Below are 23,658 nucleotides of genomic sequence, written 5' to 3'. Positions count from 1 at the left end.
GGTCCCTGTGTGTTGGGTGTCTGTTGGTAATGGGATTGGCACACAGCATGCATTTCATTGTGGCAGGGTTTGGGCCTCCATCTGGACATGGATCTGTATATGTGTGTATGATGGGCCATGCATTGCCTTGGCTTGGCTCACTTTCACATCATTTGTACTACGTCATGGTTTGGCCTACTGGGGTTTGCAGGGTCACTCACCTCCATCTCCTGATGTCACGGCACACGTCTCCATTTCGCCAAAGCCCTCTATTGACTCCATTTGGATGGTCATGCTGCAGGTTTCTTCCCAGTGCATCAGTTTCACTGGTGAGTGGGCACCCCTGCCTGTGGCCATGGCCTCCCTGCGATTGCTGGACAGGATGTTCCGGACCCTGAGATGGAGGTTTTCCCATTTCCCTTTGACTGTGTGGGGGGGGGTGCCAACTGCTGACACCTTGTGTGCAACCTCCTCCCAGATTTCCTTCTTCCTCAGCTGGACCTCCCTTTTGAGGTTATTAGCAAACACCTCATCTGCATGGGCTGCAAGGGTATCAGCCAGCATGTTTAGCATCCTCATCGGAGAAGCCCTTCTTGCGCAGGCGGGGGGTAGTTTTATTGGTAGCCTTCGACATGCTGGATGCAATGGCCCTGCTCTCTCCTCTGTAGCACTGCTGGATTGAGAAGATTGCAATGGATTGTGTTTTTAAAGATGGCCGCCGGCGCATTTCCCGTTCCGACGTGATGACGTTACTTCCAGGTCTGGTATTACGAGCCCGGTATTAGCATGTTGTTATTACCGGGTCGTTATTAAGGGGTTGCTCCTTGGCACCGGCGGTATCGGCGGGTCCCGTGATGGCGCTATCGGGGGGTCGGAGGGCCTTTAGCGGCATGGCGGTGTAGCCATTACCGGCATGGGGGTTAACGCATGCTTGTACACTCGTAATCAGCCGCTATTAGCGGCATCAAGGGTGCACGGATGCGCTAATACCTCCATGCTGGTAATGACTCTGTTTTTAGCGGGCATCTCGTAATGAGGCCCACAGTGTCAAATAATGTAAATGCATTACGTTCCCCAGATTCCTGTACATTTTGGACCATATTAATGAGGGCCAAAACGGTCTTAATTAACAAGGAAGAAATCAATCTAATTTCTAGTCACAAATGGAAGCAATGTGCGTGCCCTATATAGAAACTTCCTTCATGATGAAGATTTGCTAAATCGGGAAACAAATTGTAACGGGAATGGTTTTACGATCACGGCTGAGGGCAGTTGTAATTAAGCTGAGGGCATTAAGAGTACCAGGTCCTGACTAATTGGCTGGGGTGGTTTATAAAAAAAAGTGGGTGGGCAATAATGATTGAGAAATTATTTAATCAGATGATCAGGACCGGAACAATCCCTGAGAGTTGGCATAGATCCATTCTAGTGCCTTTCCATAAAAAGGGTCCAATGGAATCGCCAGAAAATTCTCGTTTATTGGCTATGGTGGATTCCTTGGCAAAAATCTTCTGTCATTTTCACTTAATAAGAATTACCTGGATAGAAGATAATGACATATTTAACTTAACATATTGAACACATTGGCTTTAGGTGTGGTATGAATATGCTAGCAAATTTATGGAGCTCCTCTTATTGGACTCGCTTGACTCTAAGCAAGAAAAGTGAAAAACACTCTAGCTCTGCTATATAGATTATTCTAACACATTTGATACCATTAATAAATGAAAACTATGGCTTGAACTCCAAAGCTGGTGATTGGATCCGACAGTCCTACACTTTCAGAGCTCTTTACTCAAATACTTCTGCACAATCGAGATATAATTTGTACGGCCAATTGGGGAAGCTAGGTTGTGGCTTAAAGCAGTGCACTTTGCCTCCTTTACTTTATACCCTTTGTGTCAGATTTAGATATTACTTTTAAGAATTGTAAGAGCTGCCACCACCCCACCCCCAGCCCTAGAATTGGAATACAACCGATCGGATGACTTTCCTGTGCGGATGATACTGTTATTTTTTATCACACCCCTATTTGGTTACAACATAGTATGTCTGCACTGTATGAATATTACCAAACAAATGAATTAGCCATTATTTAAAAGAAAAAAAATAATTATTATAATAATTAAAGGTAGGAAAAACAGATTTCATATGGAAACTTGAGGGTACTTCCATCGAAATTGTTAGAAATATATATCTGGGAATATGCTTGATCATAAATTATTTGTGCACAATATAATAATCAAAGTCATTAACATTCAACACCATAAGATCGTTTATATCTCAGAAGTGATTATTCTAAGGAGAGCCTTCTTAAAATGTTCAAAGCTAGTATTGTCCTGAGTGCCCTTTATAGCCTCGAAATATTTTTGGACAGAGTTGGGCTGAGTAAGATTCCTTGAAGGGAAACTTTGGCATAGCACATTGGGAGTCTCACCTACAACCCCTATTGAAGCAATATGTAATGAATTGGGCCTCACAACTATGCATACTTTTTTGGAAAATTCACCATAGTATTTACTATCTAAAGATGATCCAACAATGTTTGAACCGGGAAAGTATTTATTCCTGCATCAAAAAAAAATTAAATTTTGAAGTTACATCTGGACTGGAATTGGTTACGTGCCATCAAAAAGTTCCACAAGGGAATAGGATTTGTACTCAGTCATCTGGCTAATTGTGGTTTGGACGTTGAAGAGATCAAAGGAAAAGCGGAAAAAATGAGATAGAATTAATATTGGTGCGTTTCCAGAACCTGTTTCTTCCACCTATGCATCATAAGGCATATGTTACCTTACCTCTCCTATCATTACTGTTTCTCCGCCATCATTTCCATCATCCTCTCCTGTTTAGACTACGAAAACTGCCGTTACCTGGGTGCACCAGCATTCCAACTAAGGAAACTGCAATGAATACAAAACGTTGCAGCCCACCTGCTCATTAACCTACCTCCCAGAGAACAAATCAACCCTACACTTAGAGTCCTCCATTGGCTCCCTATTGGCCGATGCACTACCTTTAAAGCCATGTGCATCACCCACCGGACCACCCACAACACAGGGCTGGAATTCCTTCAAGACCAAGTCACTCACGACCACCCCTCAAGAACTCTCAGATCTCGCACAGCATCTCTCCTAGTCGTCCCACAATACAACTCCCCCAGACTCAGCGGATCCTCTTTCTCTCTCGAAACGCTGATCATCTGGGACTCCCTACCCCTGCACATTTGTAATATTGAAAATCACCTGGCATTCAGAAAGGCCCTCAAAACATGTTTTTTGCCTCCCTCCTCTTGAAACCCTCCACCACCCTACATTCTCGATTGAAGAGAACGATGACCCAAATACAACACTGCTATCCACCAAAACCCCACAGATGCTGGCAGTGTTCGCAGTGGCACACCGTGACAAACTCTTCCATCCCAAACACAACACCTCTACTCACCAATACCCCACGGATTCCGGTAGCGCTTGCAGAGGCACACTGAAACAAACTATCGTCCTTCTGTCACCCCCACCCTGTCATCCCTCCGGGCACTCTCCCTCTGCTCAGACTTTCATTCCAGGGAGACCATGAATAGTTAGACCAGCCAATCGCACTGGCTCAAGAAAAAGAACACTGCAGTCGTCCTCCAGCCAAGCCTACGGCACGTATAACTTACAGTACATCTGTGGACACAGGCCATAGGCACTGCCACCCATCCATGCACCCTAAAATTCAGCTATGGCTTTGCTATTCCGATCTAGCTACACACATAGCCGTCCGCACTGAAACCATGATGTACCTCAACACTTCTGCCATTAGTATACAGCGACAACCAATGAAATAAATGTGGTTTAGCTGGGCACAAATTGAATCTCTAGCACTAGTACTCTATCCTGCACCACCAACAGCACCCACCGATGTGCCTGACCTCCGGGCTGCTTACTGGAGCCTAGCCAGCCACCTAAGTACTAACCAGCAAAAATGCACACAAGAATCCTTAATTTACACTCTTAGATCTTCCTACACATGGACTGCAGTCACCAAGGTCGTTTCAACCAGAAAGCACATTGAGGCCATACAAATGGGGAAAGGGCGCTATATAAATGACAAATTCAATACAATACAGCATTAAGACGCAGGAGGAAGTCATTGTAATTGCTTATTCATTATGTGCCTAATACCAGAGAACCAGTTTCTAAGTGCGGGTCTTGGATTTGAACGTGTGTTGTTGTGTATTGTCTTGCTTCCAAGACGAGAGCGTTGCCCGTGAGCTATCCTCCCAGCTCCGCCTTTTATATTGGCATCTTCCTCATGGTTGGTCTGGCACCTCTTGTTATGTAGGGGTTGCCACTGTAGTCTGCATGATATTTTGAAAACCTCTATCCATTGCAGAACTTGCCATGGCTCTAAGGATCACTTGTATGGCATTGTATGCAGACCATTTCAGAGTACCTGTCCAGTTATTCCCCTCTAGCCACGTACCATCTCGATTTTGTTCTAGTGGTTCTCAAAACCATAACATCAGATTTGAGGTTATTGCCATCAAGGTTTCTTTCTTCCACATAGCCTGAATAGCTATCTCATAAATCTGTAACGCTACAGAGAAATAATAGGGGAGCCCATTTTGGATTTTTCATATGAAGCTCCTGTGAGGGATTCGACCATCCGCACGGGGAGTGTGCGCTCGGCTGGACTTTTTTTTGATGATTTGTTAGGAAATGGAATGATGGGAGATCAACCTCCAAAAATGTGTCGGGCTAATCCGCACATATTTTCTAATTCCCTACCACACACCAAACACATAGTACAGTGTTCTGGGGACACAGCCTACAGGCGCAGTCCTACCTGTCACATTTATTTGACAGGGAACAGCGAGGGGTGCATGAAAACATCGAGAGGAAAACAGCAACACTTTCCTCCTCCCATAGCCAGCCTAATTAAATATCCAAGGCTCCATGGACTACCCTGTTCTATTGTCTAAATTCAGTGTGGTGGCGGCGCATACTTATGAGAGTTAATTGAAGCAGGCCTGTGAATAGGTTTGGTCACAGAACTTAACAATGGGGCAGAAAAACTAACACCTCTTTGATATGCAATGTGTCACCTTGAAGCTAGCTCCCACCCATCTGTATGAAGGACAGTGAATGGCATATCTGGGTCCATAGGCACCATAGGCAAACCCTGCAAAGCGGACCCCTTTCAGAGGGACGAAGTATGTGATTTGAGGGAGATAGAAGTCTGTTCTCACCACAAACTTCAAGGGAGACCTGCGCTTCGAACAAAAGCCACAGAGGGCTCAGTTAACCAGAGAGACACTTTGATCTACAACAGACAGGAAGATGGGTGGGACGTAGGAATACATGTTGGCACCTCTTACCTTTCCTGTTGCAAAGCCCTCTGGTCCTGACCTCACGCATAACAGAAGATTGTTGGTGGGGACCCCAAATTGGTTGCTTGAGGTAGGCCTAGCCTGCAGCAATCACTGGGGCCCATTTGGCTTTAAAAGAGAGCTGAGCCCCTCACTTAGGAGGTCATCTGAAGGCTTCACCAGAAGCAAGAAAGAAGAACTCAGCATTGGACCCCGGCTGAAGGTACAGTCTACCTTACAGCTTCCGCCAGTGAAGAAAGGCCAGGATTTCTAAGAGGGAAGCCAGATCCCCCCCTAAACATCTCACAGGGAACAGAGGGAGATACCGGACTCAGAGGACCCATCCAGCAGCTCCAGATCTGGTACCCAGCCAGCACACAGCGTGCTCTGCTAGAATCTGCCAGCAAAATTTCTGGGTGGCAACTGCCAGAGAGTCTCTGAACAAAGGACAATGCTGTTGCTTGCAAACACTATCCTTAGCTTTCGGCTGTCTGCCTTCTAAGGATGCCACAAGCCCTACGAAGAAGCTAGGAGGAGTGCCACACAAGCATCAACCAGCGTCCATCTTTTAAGGACATTTTCAAGGCAGTCGAGCCCTCAACACGTGACCGACTGCCCCACTGACTGTTGTCACGCTGCAGTCACTAAAGTCGTACGAGACACTTCGCCCAGCGTTCCAGATCTGCCAACCAGCACAGAGACAATGATTCTTGACCCTGAGCCAACGTGTAGGCCAGCCTGCAGCTGGCTGTCCAGCCTCCTTGTCGAACTGCCTGCCGCCTAATAGTCGCAGCTGTCTCCCATCTTGAACTCTGTCTCAGGTGCTGCAAAGCATCCTGGAACAGAGGGAAACGGGTTCATAGCAGGTTGTATTTGCTGTGTCCCCCTCTTGAAAAGGAGAACTATGTCATCAGTGTTCTGTGTTCGCAGTAAAACACTCACCATCATTTCTTCTTTAAGTAGGTTGGTCAAGAGCAAGGTTCCATAAATCAACAGGCAAACCAACTAGGCTGAAGCATTTCTAAAATGCTCAACACAATCTAGGTTTTTAATCTCTTCTGAGGTAATTTGTGGATGCAGTTGGCATCACCCTTTTAAAATCAGTGAACAAATCCTTCCCAATCCTGGCAGTTTCTCATTATAAAGCTGCGTGAAGTGAACGATCTACCGCTGGCAGAAATGTTTGCATTTGGTCTTTTTGTGTACGTTCCCGCGTTAGACTGTCCTGCCGCCAGTTTCCAAACCAGTTATTAGCCACTTGATTTGACAGAGCTTCCTTTCTTTTCTTTTTTACCAGGGGAGAAATTGCAGGAAATAATATAAAGCAGATTTATTTATTTATTTATTTTGACATTTGTAAAGCACACCAAACCCGAGGGCAACTGGGTGCTAGAAACAGCTTAAGCAGGGTACAGACAGGAATAATGAAACTTAATGAAATATAACATATGAGAGTTAAACAGACTTGGAGAAGCGAGGTCGTTTCATAAGGTTAGGGCTCTTGCATGAAAAGCCATGTTTTGAGGCCTTTGCAGAAGGACCAGAAGGAAGATTTCCGATCTTAAGGAGAGCAGAAGAGCGTTCCAGTGTTCTGCGGCCAGGACTGGGAAGCTGCTGCCCCCTGCATTTCGAAGCTTAAATCTGGGCATGGGTAGGAGATGCGAGTGGGAAACCTTGCTAGGTCTGCAGGGCTGTGTTTGACAAGCATTTGTGCATTAGTGACAGAGTTTTAAACAAGGTGCATTTGCAAACTGTTAGCCAGTGGGCCTTCCGCCTTGCCGGAGATATATGCTCTTTTTTTTACGATGTTTAGAGCTGCTTTTAGTGTGTTACTCTGCATGATCTGTAATTTTCTGTATGTTCCTAATGGTTGAGCCTGCGAATAGGGCATTACAATAGTCTATTCTGCAAAGAATGAGGGCTCTGCCAATCGTGATGCAACTTTCAGGGGTCAGGAAAAGTCTGCTGGCGTTAATGCGTTTTGAGGTGCATGCTGATTCAGTGGCAATGCCGTTTACATGTCTCGTTAGGGAAAGCGAGGAGTCCAGATAAACTCCCCACGTTTTTACTTCTTTTGAGACCGGAATAATGTTACCGTCAATGGCAAAGGATTTGAAGTCGTTGTCAAGTTTGTTTAGACTAGTTCGTGAACCGATGAGGAGCAGCTCTGTTTTCTCGTCATTTGGGGAGAGCGCATGTTGAGCCATCCATGACTGGATTGTTTGTTTATTTATTTGTATTGCGCACCAGACCCGAGGGTATCAGGGCGCAGAGGTTACAAAGAGATTCCCAGAGATGGTCTGATAGATTTTGTTGAGGGCGGTGGAATCAGTGTTGTAGTTGTCTGAAATGGGCAGGAGGATCTGGGTGTCATTTAGTAAATATGTTGTAAAGTGTCGGGGAGACACAGGAGCCCTGGGGAACTCTGCAGGTGACTGGAGCTATTTGGGCAGCTGCAGAGGTGAAAAAAAAAAACATTGTTCGGTTAGATAGGAAGGACTCAATCCAGGCGATCGCTTTGTTGGAGAAGTAGGCAGCTGAGAATAGGTGTTGGTAAAGGATTTTGTGGTCCACCAAGTCAAAGGCCACAGAATGGTTTAGCAAAAGGAGGATGGTGAGCTTGCCCTTGTCTTTAAGCTCTTCCATTTGGATTTTTAAGTCCAGGAGAGCCAATTCTGTACCGTGACCTGGGCGGAAACCAGATTGGCGTAGGCCAAGGAGGTTGTTAGTTTAAAGGGATTTTTGCATTTGCAGGTATGCAGCTCTGTTAAGTATTTTGAGTATGACGGTAACTGTTGTGATAGGGCGGTAATTGTTAGGGATTTAAAGATTAAGTTCTTGTAAAATAAACATCACAGGCCAGATTCGAATCCCCATATTCTTCAACATTAGCTTGATGGCTTACCAAAAGGGAATGTTTAAGTTAAGCCAAAATGGAGACATTTTGAATTTCAAAAATACAATTAATCTAATAGACAAAATGACACAAAAAGGCTTCAATCAGAAGAAAATGTCACTAAACAGAAATCATACCACACTAGCACTATCTTGGTTCAGGGCCCGCAACCCAACCTCCTCCTCTTTGACCGGCACCTGCCGGCCCCCATTAACTTCCTTCCCACTTCTGCTTCTTCCCCGCTCACTCCACCTCCAACTGGTATACTGCTTACTCTGCAACCAACATCTTCCTCCTTCTTGAAGACTTGACTTCCTCTTCCTCACTCTTACCGAGACGTGGTTCAACGTCAGCTCAGTCACTCCTTTTGACTACCTTATCCCTGATGACTGCAAGATCATTTCCAAGCTCCACCCTAACCATGCTGGCGGTGGGGTTGCCTTGATTTACCCTGAGTGGGTCCCTTCCCACCCAGACTTATTCGTACTTTGAGAGCCTGATTTGCAAGTTGGTCATCTCTCCCTCCTCCTCGCTGACCATTGCCACTATCTACTGGCCCTCGACTCTACCACCATGTTCCTCTCTGAATGGGCTGATTTCTGCTCCTCTCACCTCTCAACCACCTCTAAACTCCTTCTCTTGGGTGATTTCAACATCCATCTGGATTCCTCCAGCATGGCATCCACTCTCTTCCTTGACCTCTGCATGTTGCTATCCCTCTCCATTCTCCCTTCTGGCCCAACCCACTCGGCTGTACACACTCTGGACGCCCTCATCCACTCTGATCGTTCACTCTCCTCCCCACTGATCACCCCTCTCTCCTGGTCAGACCACTCTTTCCTTTCCTCTGACCTGGGTCACCACGGCCCTCCGACTGCACCTACTCAAGCCCTGCCAACCTCATTCACAAACATCTGTCTGATTAAACGAGTGTCAACTGCTGCCTTCACATCACCTTCATCCTCCCCTCCGCCCACCACCACAGACTCTACCACTGACTCTGCTCTCAGCAACCTCCATCTGGCCATTACCAACACTCTGGACATTCTTGCCCCAGTCATGAGGATCCGTCTGAAACCTGCCTCTAAACCTAAGTCCTTGTGCGACTCTGAACTTTCAGCCCTGAAACGCAGGTGCAGAGCTGTGGAATGGAAGTGACAGACCTCTGGCCCACTCTCTGATAAACTGGCCTGTTGCCTACTCCAAAGGCAATACAGATGTTCCATCCATGCCAAGAAAAGGGTCCACATCCAGGCGTGGGTCTCTGGTGCATCCAACAACACGGCTGAATTCTTTAAAATCTGCAGGGAACTAGCCAATCCTTCCGCAGTTTCCTCCTCACCCCTCCCCTCCCCTCCCAAACCCTCTGCAATGCATTGGCCAGACACTTTACTACTAAAACTCAGGAAAATCCTGAGCACCCTTGCATCTCTGCCCCCTACCCCATCTCCGCTCCCTTGCCTCCTACAGCCTCGCACCCTCCTTCTTCCTCTCTCTCCTCCTTTTCCTCTTCACACCTGATGAGATCACCACAGTTGTCCGCTTCATGAAGGTCTTCTCCAAACAGGTTTCCCCTTGCTCCTCCAGAACCATTAAGGTCAACATTGGCTCGCTTGCCCCGGCACTTGATTATTTCTGCAACCACTCTTTTGCCACTTTATCTTTCCCCTCCTCTCACAAGCACTCCCTTGTGTGCTCCCTCCTGAAAAAACCTCAGCCGACACCAATTGTCCAGCCAACTATTGCCCTATTTCTATCACCCCCTTCGTCGGGAAACTCCTGTAGAAGCTGGCCCTCGCAAAATTACTTCACACACTGACCTTGTTGGTGGTCTCCATGATCATCAATCCGGATTCCGAGCCTCGAGAGGCATGGAAACTGCTCGTCTGAACAACCGCGAAGAACTGCTCGCATCTCTGGATTCTAACTCTCCAGCTGTCCTCATTCTACTTGACCTCTCCTCTGCTTTGACACGGCCAAGCACTCCATCCTCATAAAACGGCTACATGATTCCCTGGATATCTCTGAGCGGGCACTGTACTGGCTGACCTACTTCCTATGTAACCATTCGTCCCAGGTCATTCTGGGCACCGTCTCCATTGTTACTTTTTTCTCTACCTGTGGTGCCCCACAGGGATCCAACCTCTCCCCCTGGCTCTTTAACACTTACCTTGCTCCACTGGCACTCCTCATCTCCACCGTCTCCCCCAACTTCCAGTGCTAAACAGATGACACACAACTCTTCTTCAAACTTCCTAATGACCCTCTTACTTCTTCCATCATCCCGGACTGCCTATCTGCCATCCAGTGCTGGTGCACTTTCAACAATCTCTGCCTCAATGCCAGCAAGACTGAGATCCTTCCTATTGGGATCCCTGCTCTCCCTTTCTTCCCCTCACTCTGGCTATCATCTATGGGCTCACCCCCTTCTCCTTCTTCATAAGCCAGAAACATTGGAGTTATCTTCAACTCCTCTCTCTCCTTCCTCCCTCACATTAAGGACATTGACAGAAGTCCCACTTTCAACTCTTCCATCTCAAAGGAATTCTTCCTTTTCTCACTTTCCTTCAGAAGCTCAATGTCACCAGAGCCCTGGTTCTCTCTAAGCTACACTACGGCACTAGCCTTCTCTTTAATCTACACTTTTCCTCCCTACAACACCTTCAGCTAATCCAGAATAGGGCAGCAAGATTTATCCTTGCATCTCTCCTGCCCTAAAAACTCTTCACTGGCTCCCGGTTGCTGCAAGGAACAAATTCAAATCCATCTGCATCATTCATAAGGCTGTCTGCGGCCAGAGACCTCACTATCTGCAACTTGCTCTTACTAAATATTCTCCCTCTAGACTTCTATGTTCCTCTGGTACCAGCTCTCTATGCGTCAAGCGTTTCACTAAACAGAGTGCCTGTGGTCGTTCTCTTTCCTCAGATTGCTCCCTCCTATGGAACAGCATCCCCATCTTCTTCATCTTGAACCGGATCTCCTCAAATTCTGGGAGCTCCTCCAGACTTTCCTTTTCACCTCCTCCTTCCCTTCTTCCCTCCGCTGCTAAACCTACAGTTGCTGAGATTGGTGACCAGGGCCTTTATGTGTCCTTTGGGGCCCTGGCCTCCCACACCCAATCGCCTTCAGCCTCCACCCGCCCACAGCACTTGCCTTGCCCCCCACTGACCTGTGTCACTGTAGGCCTGCACTTACCTATTTACTGCAGCTGTTCACTCCATAACACTTCCTACACTTACATCTGTTGCTCACCTATGAGCACGGACACTCCAGCACTTACCTCCCACCCTCCCTTCCCCTCTCTTCTCCCTGCACTTTGTAATTGTAATTGTACCATTCACTCTCTATTTGTGATGCTACAGAAGTAGCAGGCTTTGTGCCTCAACTGTTTCCCAAGATTAATGTTTGTGCAGGAGATATAGCACTTTTTGAAGCACCTACATTGATTAATGTCAATACGGCCCTGAGGAGATGAGACAGGTCTCCTCTTTTAGATGGCTATGAAACTAATTCCCCAAAAAGAGAGCCCGTCCTGATCTCGACGTAACCATTCTGCCCAATAGCGTGATTTATATAAAAAATAATTCAGAGTTCAATTTCATTGAGCCTGTAATGTAAATGAATGGCGTAAAAGCCTTCATGGCCCATTTTCATTGATTTGTGTGGCAGAGAGGAGGTGCGGAAGGAAACTTACATTTCCACCGCTTCCTTTCTCTCTGATAATCCAGAATTTGCACTGGCATGGATTTTCATGCCGGCTCAAAAGCTGGGGATTCCTCTGAGCTCCATAAGAATCAATTGTATGCGCTGCTTGACAGGCAGCATTTCCTCAATTTGCACAGTGGAGTGCAAAATGACAGCGTACAAGCATGTACACCGCCTATTTGCCCTCCCCCTTTGCCCTCCACCATGCAAATTCAGAAAATTTGGTGACAGAGACCCATTTACACAAAAGTGTAAACATGCACCTGCCACAGAAAAATTAGCTCCTTAGGGATTAAGTGTCAGGCTGAATTGACTGTAAACTACAGGTCCCTTTTAGAGAGCATAAAGATCCATTTAATAGATAGGCAAAATATGCTACTTTTATTAGTGGGCTTAAAGCAAATGCTTTCCTTACTTCAATTCTCTGGGCAAGAAAGTTGAATCATATCACCAGGGACAGTCCTTTGAAGACTATGCAAGCAGGAGGGAGTGGGGGCCTTCTGATTATCAGAATCTTGTGCTTGGCTCCTGCAATAGGCTTTCATCAGAGAGTATATCACCTACATAGAGGAGGTATATTTGAGACACCATTCTTTAACTTAATAGATCTGCCCAGAATCAGGCAATCTACATGTGCTGGAACTCAACTCACAGACACCCATTAAAGTTAATCCTAATTTACCTTCAATTTTTAACCATTGTAAAGCAGTTTGGATATCATCTGCAATATTAGACAGTCATTTATTTATTTATTAAGTTGTTTTTAGTTCATAAAACTGTACAACTTTTACATTCATACTTACTTTGTTAAATTAGTTGATTGCTAAAAAGACAGAAAAGATAAATACTCATTCATATTATAATACAATTATCAATTAACCATACAATACTTAAAAACTACTATACATTTCCTTAGAGCATTATTACAAATCCATCACATATATGTTAAAAGCTTTCATTATTAGGCGGAACTGTTTTCCATACTCTATATTAAAGCTATGTGTACAGCCTATGATTGCACATTCAAGCACCATGTCCAGAATTCCTCTGATTGTACAAATTCCATGTTATGAACGAAGCAACCATAATACATCATATAATGTGTTTGTCTTTCAGGACAGGGGGTTAATACATGCCTCACAGTTTCTAGTTCATCAACGTTCAGGCACATATGGCAATATCTATCTTTTTCCATGATCTTCCATTGATGACCAAAGGAAGATTTCACCGGAAGTTGGTTAGTTCGCATTAATAATCTGAAATTCCGAACCAACGGATCAGGACATCGTATTAAATATGAAACAGTCATACAGTCTTTTATTTGAAGCATTGTTGAGTGCCCTCGAAAAAAAGCAAAATTGGCTTCATGTAATATTTGCATTAATGCAGTGTTGTTATTGAACATCAATCTCAAATAGGTGCCTTCCTGGCTCGCTTTGAAATTTTAAGATTTACAAGGTATAAGGGGTATGTTTCTCAGGTTCATCAAATCTTATGGCAGGTTCACGGTTATAAGACTGATTTAAGGGGAAAATGGACAAAGGCAAGTTACCTCCTGTATACTAGCTCAAGTGCAGGAGCCCTCCCGGGCCAGCCGATATTGAGTGGTAATGTAGATTCTCCTTTGCATTCAGTACTGAGCGCGCATATACCCAATGGTGAATACAAGGCTGGTCCATTTTGCTTCCTAAGCCTCGCACGGCCAATTGGGCATGCAGTTTGGGGTCCTTTGGTGTTTGGGGTCCTTTGGTGCATGCCTGTGCAAAAGGCCTTTCACAGGCACAGAATCCCTGGCACTGGTTTATGTCCAGGAACAAGAGGCAAGGTGTACATTGACACCACCCCCTGCTTCTTGCTTTGTGCTGTCAGAGTGTGTGGGTCATTCTGGGGTGGTGGTTGTGGTGTGGAGTCCTGAGTTGACCAGCAAAGCATGTAAGTAAAGTAAATGTAATATGTCCATATTTATGCATATGTGTATGTGTGCATACAAGGGGCTGTGTGTATAGGTTGAGCAGTTGTGTGTCTGTGTGCATGCGCATACATTGCATGCACTGTGTAGGTATGTGTGGCCCGGGGTAGGGGTCCACTTATTACAGGGAACAGTGCATTTGGAGAGTGGTCAGGAGTGTGGTGGAGTAGAGGTACTGGCTGAGTTTTTTATGGCAATCCTGGCATAGTTTGGACTTTGTTATGAAGCAATACTGGGATGTATTGTCACCCATCATGACAACATCTTCTTATGAGGGCAATACTGGTGTTATTAGGCACAGCCAACATGAGTGATTTTTATAGTGACAATATTGGCACAGCCAGCACTGGTGTCTTTTCATGGTGGCGGTACAGGCATTGTTGGCCAGAGCAACATAACTGTATTCTTACACTGGCAATACTGAGATTATTGGGCACAACCAACATGAGTGTGGTCGTTAAATTGCAATACTGGCATTATTGGGCAGAGCCAACTTAAGTGTGTTTTTAGAGGGGCAATACTGGCATTGTCACAGAAAATAGGAATGTGTTGTTAAAGTGTCAATATTGGCAATGTTGGGCAGTGGCAACAATCAATGTATTGCAGTGGCAATACTTGCATTATCAGGAATGTTGAACATTACAGTGGCAGTGCTGGCATTATTTGGCACAGCCAACATGAGTTTTCTTACAGTAGTAAAAATGTAATTTGGCACAGCAAAATAAGTGAGCTTTTTCAGTGGCAATACTACCACATATTGGCACAGTCAGCATTACACCACCTTCTTATGGTTGTCAGACTGGCATTATTGGGTAAAGCAGCATAGCTGCATTCTTCCGTGGATATACTGGCATTATTGGGCACAGCCAACATCAGCGTGTTCTTAGAGTGGTATTGTTGTCATTATTGGGCACAGCCAATGTGTGTGTTACTACAGTGGCAATACTGAAATTATTGGGCACACCTAGCATGAGTGTAGTCTTACACCGTTCATACTGGCATTAATGGGAACAGGCAACCTGAGTGCATAGCCAACATGAGTGTGCTCATACAGTGGCAATACTGTCATTGTTAGAGCTTACATGAGTGTGTAGTTACAATTGAAAACCTGGCATTATTGGGAACCGAACATAACTATGGTGTTAGAGTGGCAGTATTGGTATTCATTTGCACAACCAGCATGAAAATCAATTCTTACATTGGCAGAATGTGTTGGATATTGCTCTTGTGTTCTGTTCCTGACCTGGCATCTATTGAATCTTTTCATGCGTGAAGCTACATAACTGATTTAGGAGTTGGCCAGAATTGTGGCCAGAATTTTTTGCCATTTTGCTATTTAGTCACAAAAGGTGTTCTGTAAAATGGACCATTTAATTCAATTATAAAAATATTTTGAAACAGTTCTCTCTGGTAGAGAAACTGCTGGAACTACCCTTGGGGAATTCCTTGCTGGGCTTGGCCGCTTTCCTTGCTGGGCTTGGTCACTCATGCCGATTAGTGGGAAATATTTGCATCCCACCAGTGAATAAAAAGACATAGTGTCAGGGGCTTGCGGGCGGGGACGTGCCCACAAAGCTGAGGGGAGAAAAGTGCACAAGAGACAGGAGTGTAAGGAGTCCTGCAGACAAGAAAGGTTAGGCAATAGCTACAGACGGGCAAGAAAGGCAGTGAACGGAAAGGGGCAGGGAATACAACCAAGACAAACACGTTAGGTTCTGGTGAAATTCTAGCCTTCTGAGCTGGTTACTGTTACAGGGCCCCACTCTGAATGCTCATGGAAAGGCGCAGCAGGAGTGGGTGTCTGGACCCTAAGGCACAAACAGGGAAACAGTACTCAGAAGACTGAAGCCTGTACGGGTCCAGCAGGAACTGAACAATGACGGCCTCCTGAAGCAGGAACCAGCACACTATTAACAATATGGTACAAGATACAATACTGAAACGTAACCAAGGAAAGGGGCAGAGATTGCTTGCTGGGAATGCCAGCAGCCCAACTCAGAACAAAGGAATTACACAAGTACAAGTGAACAGTAACATAGATATCCAGGGATGATTAGGACGTCAAAGTAAGTAAGGTTCAGGACAGAGGCCAGGAATAAAAGAAGTACAGCAAGAAGAAAATAATCTAAGTGGTGCAATGGTACAGGAGACTGGAACGGTAGACTAGAAACTAAGGACCGGAATCAAGGAACAGCAAACTGAACTATAGACCAGAAACAAGAAAACTCAGGACTGAAACTCTGTACTAGGAAAACAAGGAATGAACTGCAGACTGGTAACAAGGAACTGTCTCTATGGACTGGAATAACAAGGGCAGGACTGCAGACAGATAACAAGGAAACTCAGGACTGGAATCTAGCAAGCTAAAGTCAGGTAACACAGACTATGGGCACAGAAGATGTAACTGCAGGCAGGAAACAGGATAATTGGTGGTAGAGAGCTAGGGGCTGCAGACAGGGAACAGATGACTGCAATCAGGAGAGCAGGGCTGCAGTGCAGAAAGCACAAAGGTGCAGGGCAGAAGGCAGTGGAGTGCAGGCATAGTAGCAGGACTTCAAGGCAGAGATCACAGGGCACTGGAACAGGAGCAGGACCCGACATCGACAGGACACAGCAGAAATCCAAGGATCAAGGGGCTGGGAGTGAACTCACTGCACGAGCCCTGTGCTCCTGGAGGCATCTGCTTAAATACTGACCTGCCATGTGCTGAAGCAGGCTCATTAGCAGCAACTGGAGCAGCACATCTATAATCTGACTCCTCCCTCTTTGGTCCTGGGAAGGAGAAAGCAGCACTGATCTCTAAGGCCTTTGCAGATTGTAGTTCTAAGGCTGCAGAGGAATAGCCAGGGAATGAGAGCTGCCACAGGTTCATTATGGGATATGTAGTTTGGTGCCTTGGAACACCATTTGCTGTATAGGCTCCTTACAAATATCCAATAAACAAATCCAACTAAATAAGAAAGTATCAAAGTCTTGCAAATGGAAAATAAAGACAAAAATATGAATAGGCATTGTCTGGGGAGGATTATGGTGATGAATGAGTCCCAAATATTCCACAATGGGTGTCAATTGCTGCTCCAGTGGCACAGTCATGACACATAGCTTGTCGATAGTATCAATAGGAAAGGGGATAGTTGGACCACATGTTCTAGACTTTCCCAAGAATAGAAGTATTCTACGGCTTACTGAGCAAGGGTTATTGCAGCATTTTAGGTAGATATATACATGTATATGGACCACTCACTTACATGGTGCGGCATCCAAACAGATGACCATCACAGGTGAGGGATTTGCTGTTTTTATGGGCTCTTTAGGTAGTGTGCATCTTTAATACTCCCAAATGCAAAATGACATGATTAACTATCAGTGCACGGAGAAACAAAATGAAGTACATAATGAACTGGGAAAATGCACTTTATTTGCATAAACAACAAGGAGTAGTATTGTTTGTTAGAATGTGTGGTGATTTATTTGTAATCCTCTTTAACATTGGTGATGGTAGGGTTGTCTGATGTATATGAATGATATTTTTATTGTTCACAATTTATATTTGTTTATGTAACACTATACAATATAGTATATAAATGACTTTTCAAAACATTCTATTTTAACTATACAAAATCACCTCTGTGTTACAGGTTAATGAAATCTACCATGACGAATCTTTGGGTGCACACATCAATGTGGTATTGGTGAGGATAATCATGCTTAGTTATGGCAAAGTAAGTAACCATTTTTATTTCTAATATTAACCTGAAACAAACAATGTTTAATAATATTCCTTTGGTTTCTTGGTCCTAAACAGAGTTAATGTCATCTGTCAAACTGTGGCTGCTTTCCAGACTGCGATTGCCTCATAGCCATGATGCAAATGTTTTCATGTTTTATTGTGCTCATGTTTAAAAGGAGTTTCAGTATCGTGTGATATATGTAATTTGCATTTATAACACAACAATATTCCCACAAAGGACAGCAAAGCAATGTAGATACTGTTCCAAAAGTAGAACATGAAGAGCTCAACACTGGCTGGAGAATTATGCATCCTTTTCATTAAGATGGTTGTCTATGTTTTGAATGTATTGTGGAAGATAATTCCAAAGTGCTTTTTTGGCAGGTATTCTGAATAATATGTAATTTACAGGAGCCCTTCTTGGGAAGTTCCTATTGAATTCTGAATTAGTTGTAATCTGATTGTGCCAGGTTTTTTGTATAACCAAAAGATGATGACTGAAGCAGTGGCGGTTTCTCTGAGAGGCATAGTGTGCAAAGCTGCCAGTCAAGAATCTATGGGCCTCATTAGGACCCTGGCGGAGAGGGTATTACGCCAGCGTAGTGCATGGCGTACCTCTCCGCCATACTACGAGTTCCCGTAGCGCCATGGAGGTTTTCTCCGCCTGGTTTTACCAGCCGGAGAAAACCATGGCGCTACGGGACCTCGTTGTTAATTACGCCACCGTATTTTACGGTGGCGTAATTAACTCCTTCCCCACTCCCATTATACCCTATGGGGCAAAAATGGGAATGGGGAAGGGCAGAATGGGGATTGGGGATTTACCGCTCCGCCGAGGTCGGAATGGGGCGGTAAATCCGCCAACCCCCATGGCGCTATCGGCGGCTTTCCGCCATGCTTCGCGGTGCATTTAGCACCGCGAAATCCGCCTGGGTCGTAATGAGGCCCTATGTGTTGTTTGTTGGAAGGCTCTTTGTACAAAACACAGAGCCTTCATTTTTATTCTGAGGGCAATGGGTAGCCAGTACACCTGGGGAAGAGCTGGGGTGATGTGGGATATTTAAGGAATGTTTTAGAATAATTCACAGTCATATTCTGAAGAATCTGTAATTTACAGGAGTCCTTCTTAGGAAGTACCATTCCTATTGAATTACAGTAATCTAATTGTGAGGAGATATATGCATTCCCAAGCATAGCTTGGTGGCTAAAGGAAAAGAGGTGGAGAAGCCTGCATGAAAAGTGGAGATGAGCAAACCATGCCTGAGTAACACTTTACATTGATGGTCTGAATGTTAATTGATTGTCATTGATGATGCCCAAATTGGGAGCCTGGGGAATTGGTGGGGGTGGCATACCCAGTGCACATAACTAGATAGAATGACCCAACATTGATTTGAGTTGATCACATAGCAGTACTTCTGTGTTACTAACATTCATTTCAGACTGTTGACATTCATCCATCTATTGGCCGAAGTCATGCCAGGTGTAAATGTGCGGGATATGCTCTGAGTATTCTGATCAAGCGTATGACATAATTGGCAGCATTTGTATTTTTGTGTTTTGTATTTATTTGGTGGCCGGGATGTCAATTTCGATCAGAAATGACTTGCAGCAACACATTTACAATTTGCAGAGGCATTCCCTGAAGGGTGCCTGTACACTAGCACAAAGAGGAGTACAAGTGGTGAGCGAGTTTATGATAGTGTCAAAAAAGTGGGACATAGAAAACATACAAGAAGCAGGTGACTTGAGAGAGTAACATGAAGCTCAGGGGCAAGTGCTTCAAATTAAAGAAGAGAACTATATAAACATACAAAATTACATTATTAAGCGTCACTGGAGGAAGTGGTGTGGTCAGTTAGGGAGGATGGGGCAGAGGGCATGGGGAGATCCCTCTTTAGCAAGTAAATGAAGTTTAAGCTGATCTTTGAAGAGAGCTCAGTGGTGCTGGCTTTGATTGAAATTGGCAGCGGATTTTAAAGAATCAACCTTTCAGGTAGAAGGCAATCCAGGCAATCCAGTCAAGAGCAGATTTGAAATCCAGGAAAAGGAGTGGTTGACAGTGTTGAATGCAGCAGAGTGGTCCTAAAGGATGATTACAGAAGAGAGTTTGGAGTGGCGTACATCAGAGAGACAGTTGGAGAAAATTATGAGTGCGATCTCAGCGAAGTGTTCACTACAGAAGACATATTGAAGTGGATCCCCAAGGCAATTATACTCAAGCTGCTTAATGATCCAATTGAAGGATCTTTAAATAATCGGGAAGGGTGGGAAACATGGCAATAGTTTGCTGGGAAATTTGTGCCAGCAGAGGGTTTCCGCAATAGGTTAGGACGGTTCCAGATTTGAAGGAGGCAGGGAAGAGTCAAGCAGAGAAAGAGTTTAGAGATAAGGGTGGCTAATTGACACTAGGGGCCTCATTACGAGTAGCGCTGTAAAAACGGGGTCATTACTGGCATGACGGAACGAGCGGGTACGTGCTCGTATGACGCCGCTAATAGCGGGTGATTACGAGTGCGCAAGCACGCGCGAACCCCCATGCCGGTAATGGCCATACTGGCATGCCGCAAAAGGCCCTCCAACCCCCCGATAGCACCATCACGGGACCAGCCGATACCGCCAGCGCCTAGGAGGAACCCCTAAATACCAACCCGGTAACACCAACGTGCTAATACCGGGCTCGTAATAAAGGACCCAGAAATAACGTCATCACATTGGAACGGGAAATGGGCCGGCGGCCATCTTTAAAAACACAATCCCTTGCAATCCTCCCAAACCACCAGTTGTTACCTGGAGAGCTCTGTGCCAATACTTCCATAATGTCCAAGGCAACCCGGAGGACCACCCCCCCGGCTGCGGAAACAGCGGTTTCCGAAGCTGAATTAAATATGCTAGCGGACACCCTTGCTGCACATGCAGATGTCATAAAATCTCAGAACCTCAAGCGTGAGGTGCAGCAGCAGAAGAAGGTCATCTGGCAGGAGGTAGCCCTCAAGGTGTTGGCTGTAGGAACCACCCCACGTAGTGTCAAGGACTGCAGGAAGAGGTGGGACGACATATGCTTGAGGGTCCGTAACATCATGGCAAGCAACAGGATGGAGGCCATGGCCACAGGCGGGGGTCCCCACTCTCCTGCCAAAATGACCACCTGGGAGGAGACTGCAAGCACCTTCATTAATCCAGAGACCATCAAGGGATTTGAGGAGATGGAGACAGGTGCGGCATCATCACCAGAAGGAGGTGAGTGACCCTGCAGATCCCTGTGTGGCGTAGCACAAGTGATGCGGAAGAGAGTCTAGGCAAGGCAATGCATGTCCCAACACCCACATGAACACATACAAGTCCAGATGCCGGGCCAAACCCTGCCAGACAGAAATGCATGCTGAGTGCCAATCCCAAAACCAACACACAGCCAACACACATGGACTGTGCCCATGTAATACATCACACAAACCCCAAATCAACGGCATGCCACCTGCCATGCAGCAAATGCCAAAATGACCCCTCAGACTACCCTGTGTGACACACCTGTAAGACATGAATGCATGATTTAATGAATAATGAACAGCACCATAGTATGCTTCTGCCATGTAACACCATCACTGATGCCCTGCATTTCTTCTACCCCCCCAAGCACCGATGGAGAAGATGCCATCTAAGACACCACCACGAGGGCATCCACTTCCCGCACACAGAAAAGGGCTACCAACCGCCACCACCACCTCCAGGGCAGCCAACCAGGCCACACCTACAGCCAGTGTGCCTGACACAGCTGAGACACAGCTGACAACACCTACTGCCAGTGTGCTTGAAACACTCGAGACCCAGCAGCCCAAACCCACACCAGTGAAAGGGGAGTCCCTACAAGCACTGGCCACCACTGAATATGACTTGGAGGAGAATGTGGACCAGGAGGGAGTCACGGAAGTGACATGTCCACCCACCCCATGCCCCGTGTCCACCCCCTGATCCCTGTCTGCATGATTTGGACCTGAGCCCCTTCGAGGAGGACAGCGCTGAAAATGCAGGCCCCGTGAGTGCACCACCCACCACTCCTGCTCCCACCAACGCCCTCGAGTCATGTCTGGCGAGGGTGGAGGCCCGACAGGAGTCCATGGTGGAGCTCCTGCGGCAATACATTGCAGATGGCGAGGACACCAGGCGGGAAATAGCCACTGCCACAGCGGGGACCACTGCCGCTATTACTGCCAACACAACCGCAGTGAATGCATCGGCAGTGCTGATGAGGGACTGTCTGGAGGCAATAACACAGGTACTTACATCCATCCTGCTCCACATGCAGCGGCCACGCCTTGCAGCAGGCGTCAAACCTGCCACCGACTCCTCATCAGCCACCACACCCGCTTCCTCAGTCCCCACCAGCCCTGTGCGTCCTACCAGAAGGAGTGTATGGCACACTGAAATGCTGCCCCCGGACAGCAAAAAGTCCTGCAATTAGTGTGGGCGTACAATAGGAGTCGGACACATGGTTGGGGGTGAATGGGAGCATTTGGTGGAGTTAATTGGGGGGTTTGAAGTTCACTGGGGGGGGGTTGGGGAGTTAACTGGAAGGGTTGGGGAGTTAACTGGAGGGTTGGGGGGGTTTCACATTTTTGCACTTTGATCCAATACACCCGTTGTGAGAAAAAACATAATGGCTGGACATTGGTGATTTGGTGTGTATCCATTTATTGTATGACGGTGTTCAGTGCCCAAATCCAAACATACCCTGTGTGCATGTCCACATGGACCCCGTGTGTCACTGACACATGTCTGTCAAAGTCCCTGTGGTCCAGAAGTATTCGTGAATCAGTGATTGGCGTACTGCATGGCCATCCTGTGCATCACGTACTGGCAGGGGTGCTGCTTCACCTCCATCTCCATCCTTATCCGGTGCATGCATCTCAATGTCAGGTGGCAGTGGTACATTTCTCCGGACGCACATGTTGTGCCGCATGACACAGGCCATGGTGATCTTTGCCACCTTCTCAGTCCTATAAAGGAGTGCTCTACCAGACCTGCTTAGGCAGCGGAACCGCGCCTTCAACAGGCCAAACGTCTGCTCAATCACAACACTGTTATGGGTGTGTACCCGATTGTACTCCTCTTCATGGCTGTTCTGCGGATTCCGCACAGGGGTAAGTAGCCACGGCCTCAAGGGATATCCTCCATCACCTGCAAGCAAATAAAAATAGGTGTGTGTCACTCTGAGCTGCTACCTTCATGAATCACAGTCATGGCCGCAGCTATTTGGTGTGGACATGCACATGTCCCTGTACGTATGCATGAATGTCATCTAGATGCATACTTTACTGCTCTGAGGTGTGGTAGTCTGGATGGCGTTCAATAGATGATGCAGGGTGAAATGATGCGTGCTGAGGGGGATGTACTGTGGTTGTATGACAATGTTTAGCCTCCCATTTATGCTGTGTATACTACACTGTGCATGGACACAGTAGCCACATTGGCACAGTTGCAATCCTGTTTAGTCATGCATTGCTTGATATACACATGGTGGTCAGGTTGTGCGTCTTACATGTGGTCATTGATATGCGTTAATGGTCAGATGTGTGCCAATGATGTGTCCTTTTGGGGCTGGGGGTTTCAGGTCAGGTGTCACTAGTTCTGCGTGCATTCTCCACTCACCGTCCATTCCCACCCAGGTGGGGTATGCATCCCCCCATTCCCATCTGGGTGGGGTATGCATCCCCCCCATTCGCACCCAGGAGGGGTATGCATCCCCCCCTTTCCCACCCAGGTGGGGTATGCATCGCAACACATCCCTACCCCAATGCACTGCCATGGCCCACTCACGCAACTCACCAAGCAGCCAGGCACGTGGTCCAGCATGTCGCTCCTTGTGACAGGGTAGCGTGGAGTTGTGCAGCACCATGGCATCATGTGTTGATCCGGGAAATCGGGTGCAGCAATGTGTGATGATCTTGCTGGAGTCACATACCATCTGCACATTGATGGAGTGGTATTGCTTGCGATTGCAGTACACCGCCTCTACGGCATGGGGG

General features: G+C 46.3%; 1 protein-coding gene across 2 annotated transcripts in view; it reads left to right on the top strand.

Annotated features, from left to right (window-relative positions):
• The window catches only part of ADAMTS2 (ADAM metallopeptidase with thrombospondin type 1 motif 2), a 2,237,498-nt gene that overhangs the window by 1,135,928 nt on the left and 1,077,912 nt on the right, over positions 1–23,658 (top strand). For both annotated transcript variants that reach the window (XM_069652661.1, XM_069652662.1), the window contains exon 5: positions 17,544–17,627. In XM_069652661.1, coding sequence (XP_069508762.1) covers positions 17,544–17,627 — 84 coding nt within the window. The remainder of the gene's footprint in view (positions 1–17,543; positions 17,628–23,658) is intronic.

The sequence above is a fragment of the Ambystoma mexicanum genome, chromosome 3p (genome assembly GCF_040938575.1).
Source record: "Ambystoma mexicanum isolate Mex_15411 chromosome 3p, UKY_AmexF1_1, whole genome shotgun sequence".
Classification (NCBI taxonomy): Eukaryota; Metazoa; Chordata; class Amphibia; order Caudata; family Ambystomatidae; genus Ambystoma; species Ambystoma mexicanum.
This window is presented reverse-complemented; position numbering and strand designations above follow the sequence as displayed.